The sequence below is a fragment of the Rhagoletis zephyria genome, unplaced genomic scaffold (genome assembly GCF_001687245.7).
Source record: "Rhagoletis zephyria isolate East Lansing unplaced genomic scaffold, Rhagoletis_zephyria_1.1 Rzeph_scaffold_02882, whole genome shotgun sequence".
NCBI classification, from domain to species: domain Eukaryota; kingdom Metazoa; phylum Arthropoda; class Insecta; order Diptera; family Tephritidae; genus Rhagoletis; species Rhagoletis zephyria.
Window position 1 is genome coordinate 1 of NW_016159966.1, and position 4,391 is coordinate 4,391.

General features: G+C 41.7%; 1 protein-coding gene across 1 annotated transcript; it reads left to right on the plus strand.

Moving 5' to 3' along the window:
* Positions 1–94: 94 nt before the first annotated feature.
* LOC108367948 (uncharacterized) lies at positions 95–4,376 on the plus strand. Its single transcript, XM_017622661.1, has 4 exons — positions 95–958; positions 3,190–3,525; positions 3,595–4,129; positions 4,195–4,376. The coding sequence occupies exons 1-4, from the start codon at positions 95–97 to the stop codon at positions 4,374–4,376; spliced, it is 1,917 nt and encodes a 638-aa protein (XP_017478150.1).
* The last annotated feature ends 15 nt before the right edge of the window (positions 4,377–4,391 follow it).

Here is a 4,391-nt window from a genome sequence, read left to right on the forward strand (position 1 = left end):
GCAGCCACAGTCACAATCGCAGCCGCCACCAAAACCCCAAGTCCAACCCCAACCATTTGTGCCACAGACGCGTGTCGTCACCGCCACATCTACAATGACCTCAACACTGACGCGCCAGAAAAGCGAGGAGGACGTCGTAAGCATCGACAGCATGGCTCAGGCGACTGGCGGCGGCAATATCGAACATCCGATGACACTGAGCCGGAAGGCTTTGCATCAGCGCGACGCCGATGAGAATTTATTTTTGCGTTTCCTCGAATTGGATCCGCCCACTGAGACGACAGCGCCCGCAAACGCCGCCAATGCCACACCAAACGCCTCAGGTGCACGGCGTCTATCTGCTGCCAGCAAGCCAGTCGGTCGCACACCTTTCACCATGACCAAGAAGCTGACACGCACTGCCGAACGAGGCTTTGGCTTCTCCATTGTGTGGACACATCCACCGCGCGTCGAGAAGATTGAGCCCGGACTGTCGGCCGACCGTGCCGGCATACAGCCCGGCGACTATGTGATTTTCGTAGACAAGCAGAATGTGGTGACGATGCCCGAAGCGGATGTGTTAAATTTAATACGCTCACAGGGCTCCACCTTAACGCTGGAGGTGTTCAGAAGATCGGGACCCACTGGTGGTGGTGTTGGACTCGGTTCTATGCCGCCAGCGCTCAGTGTTGGCAGTCGTGGGCATCCAGCGGCGCCGGTCATGAATGGCAAAACTACATCAACTACACGCCTAGCCAGTGGCATAAGCGATGAACAACAGTCGATAGCGGGTGGTACAGCGCCATCAGTGCGACGCGTTGGCGTGGCAAGCGCAGCACCAACGGTGGCTGTGGGGCCGTCAGCAGGGGCCTCCACAATGAATGTTCGTCCGTCCACAGCCTGTTCAGTCGGCACCACCTCGTCCATTGAGGCGGCGAAGAGGCGACTGCACCTGCCGCAGGTCACCTTCAGTAAGGAGGTAGGCAAAGGCGTTATAGTCTGAGAGAGAGAGTGGGAGAGTGGGAAATTTTCCGACAGCCAAAGCGAAATAACAGCTGCCGAAGCGAAGTGAACGAATTTATTTGGTTAAATTTAGATTTGAGTTAATCGTTTCTACTTTTAGTTTACTTTTTTTCAGTTAAGCTATTTTAAGTGACATTTGTTTATGATTTGTTTCTTATTTCGAATCATTTGAACCGTTTGTATATTTTATTTCGTGTATATAGTACATGTGTAGGTTTATACATTTTTATATGCGACATTTAATTCTAAAAGCACAAAGTTGCCTCGGCTGACGCTCAAAGCTGAGTGAAAAAGTCAGCCTTTTTGTAGAGCTAATCCTCTGAAATCTAAGTTGCTTTGCAAAGTTCTTACTTAGCAAGCCGCCGAGACAAACAAAACCAAGTGAATTTTTATATTAAAGCCTACCGATTTGATATCGAACAGTGCCATTTTGCGCTGCGAGTTAAAATAAATTATTTTCGCATAATATTTTTACTACCGAATATTTGTCATTATCTTAGTTAACTTTTTAAGAGATTATTACTATCCCTAACATCCCAAATATTAAAAATGAATTATGAGAAATGTTACCAATTATTTTAGCTACATACATACGTAAATTAATGTTTAAATACTTCATTAAAAATTCAGTTTTATTCTATTTTATTACTTCTCAGCTGGAAATCATTATGAAACCACTTTATTTAATTATTTTATAAATTGTTACACTTTTCTTGAATATTTCGCATTTTCGTTTAAGTTTGTGCCCTTTCTTTTAGATATTTATTTTAAGTTGCTTTTCAAATAATGTATGTATATATAAACGTATTTGGAAAATGCTGCTATGTCGACAATAAACCCTTCTTTGTATGTAATTTTGAAATTTTAATTGTCTTATTATTTGGATAAATTTTGACGAGTCACAGCCGCCATTTGTTCTGCAAATTGTCACCTGAAATGCAAAAGGCCGTAACTAACAAACCATTTTTTTTTTAGATAAAGCGATGGATTTTTTATCAGTTACGGCTTTTTGAATTTCAAATGATGAAATGCATTTTTAGCCTTTCATTAAAATGTTGCTCTTTTCCCCANTGGGAGAGTGGGAAATTTTCCGACAGCCAAAGAGAAATAACAGCTGCCGAAGCGAAGTGAACGAATTTATTTGGTTAAATTTAGATTTGAGTTTATCGTTTCTACCTTTAGTTTACTTATTTCAGTTAAGCTAATTTAAGTGACATTTGTTTATGATTTGGTTCTTATTTCCAATCCTTTGAACCGTTTGTATATTTTATTTCGTGTATATACATATGTAGGTTTATACATTTTTATATGCGACATTTAATTCTAAAAGCACAAAGTTGCCTCGGCTGACGCCAAAGCTGAGTGAAAAAGTCAGCCTTTATGTAGAGCTAATCCTCTGAAATCTAAGTTGCTTTGCAAAGTTCTTACTTAGCAGGCCGAGACAAACAAAACCAAGTGAATTTTTATATTAAAGCCTACCGATTTGATATCGAACAGTGCCATCTACAATCGATTGGCTTATATTTCTTTAAATATATATTTCTGATTTTGCGCTACGAGTTAAAATAAAGTATTTTCGCATAATATTTTTACTACCGAATATTTGTCATTATCTTAGTTAACTTTTTAAGTGATTATTACTATCCCTAACATCCCAAATATTAAAAATGAATTTTGAGAAATGTTGCCGATTATTTTAGCTACATATGTAAATTAATGTTTAAATATTTCATTAAAAATTCAATTTTATTCTATTTTATTACTTCTCAGCTGGAAATCATTATGGAACCACTTTATTTAATTATTTTATAAATTGTTACACTTTTCTTGAATATTTCACATTTTCGTTTAAGTTTGTGCCCTTTCTTTTAGATATTTATTTTAAGTTGCTTTTCAAATAACGTATGTACATATAAACGTATTTGGAAAATGCTGCTATGTCGACAATAAACGCTTCTTCGTATTTAATTTTGAAATTTTAATTGTCTTATTATTTGGATAAATTTTGACGAGTCACAGCCGCCATTTGTTCTGCAAATTGTCACCTGAAATGCGAAAGGCCGTAACTAACAAACCATTTTTTTTTTTTAGATAAAGCGATGGATTTTTTATTAGTTACGGCTTTTTGAATTTCAGATGATGAAATGCATTTTTAGCCTTTCATTAAAATGTTGCTCTTTTCCCCAGTCCATCGGGCCCATCACCGACAATCGTCGTCGCTTGCTGCTACAGCTGATTAGCCGCGAACAGAATTTCATCGCGGCGCTGCATTTCGGCATGCAGCGATTCGTGCAGCCGTTGCAGGAGCGAAAAGATCTCATCTCGCCAAGCGATCATCGCACACTCTTCCAGAATATCGATGAGCTGGTGCGCATCTCCGAGGATATTTTAGAGCAGCTGTGCAACGATGACCAGGAGCCACAGATGAACTTCGCCTCACGCGTCTATCTCTCGAAAACCACAGCAATCTGCGCGGCCTACAAGAAGTATTGCAATGGCATTAAGCGAGCCGATTGTGTGCTGGTAAGCGTCTCCATATTTAATGAACCGTATTGTACACCAATTAGCACTTTCTTTGTTCTCTTCCATTAGGTCAATAAGTCTCGGCAGATGGGCTCTGAGTTTGTTGCCTTCATAACCGAACCGCAAGTGCCACGCAAGCGCCCCGATCTCACCATGTTCATTCACAGGCCTTTACAGCATTTCCGCGAAATATTGAAACTAATGCAGCTACTCGCTTCTAACTGTCACGTCGACACGGAGGAGCACAAGAACTTTACCACTGTTATTTCGGAACTACAGGCCGCTTATCGTGAGATAACCGTTAGCAGTGGCTTGATGGAGCCGCTGGGCGAGGGTCGACCTTTGCTCACGTTGCAAGATCTCGAGTCCCGCATGGTCTTCACGAAGTGCAAGCCATTCACGCTAGCCGTTCAGGGACGCCAGTGGATTTTTGGCGGCGACCTGTCACGCGTGGAAGGCCGCTCCGTGAAACCTTACTGGACCTTGCTCTTTAGTGACATCATCGTATTTGCAAAGGTCAGCCGAGATCGCGTGCTGTTCATAACCGAGGAGCCCATTCCAATCGCCAATATTGTAGATTCATGCTTTCACATGCGCAAGAAAAGTAAGTTGTTGCACTTGCCGTACGGCGTAGCTGACTTGTGACCGCGATTTCTTCTTACATTGCAGCCACAGAGTTTCGACTTACAGTGGATCCCAACGGACGCTTAGCCGAAAGTCCAACGGGCTATTGTGCACCAGATTTGACCCGCACACCAAAGAAGAGTGCTCGTCGCAAGAGCCTCTTGCTCCGCGCGCCCTCTTTAGAACTAAAAGCTGTCTGGCAGAATCTTTTGCAACGTCAAATGTAAGTTAATTTTTTTTTT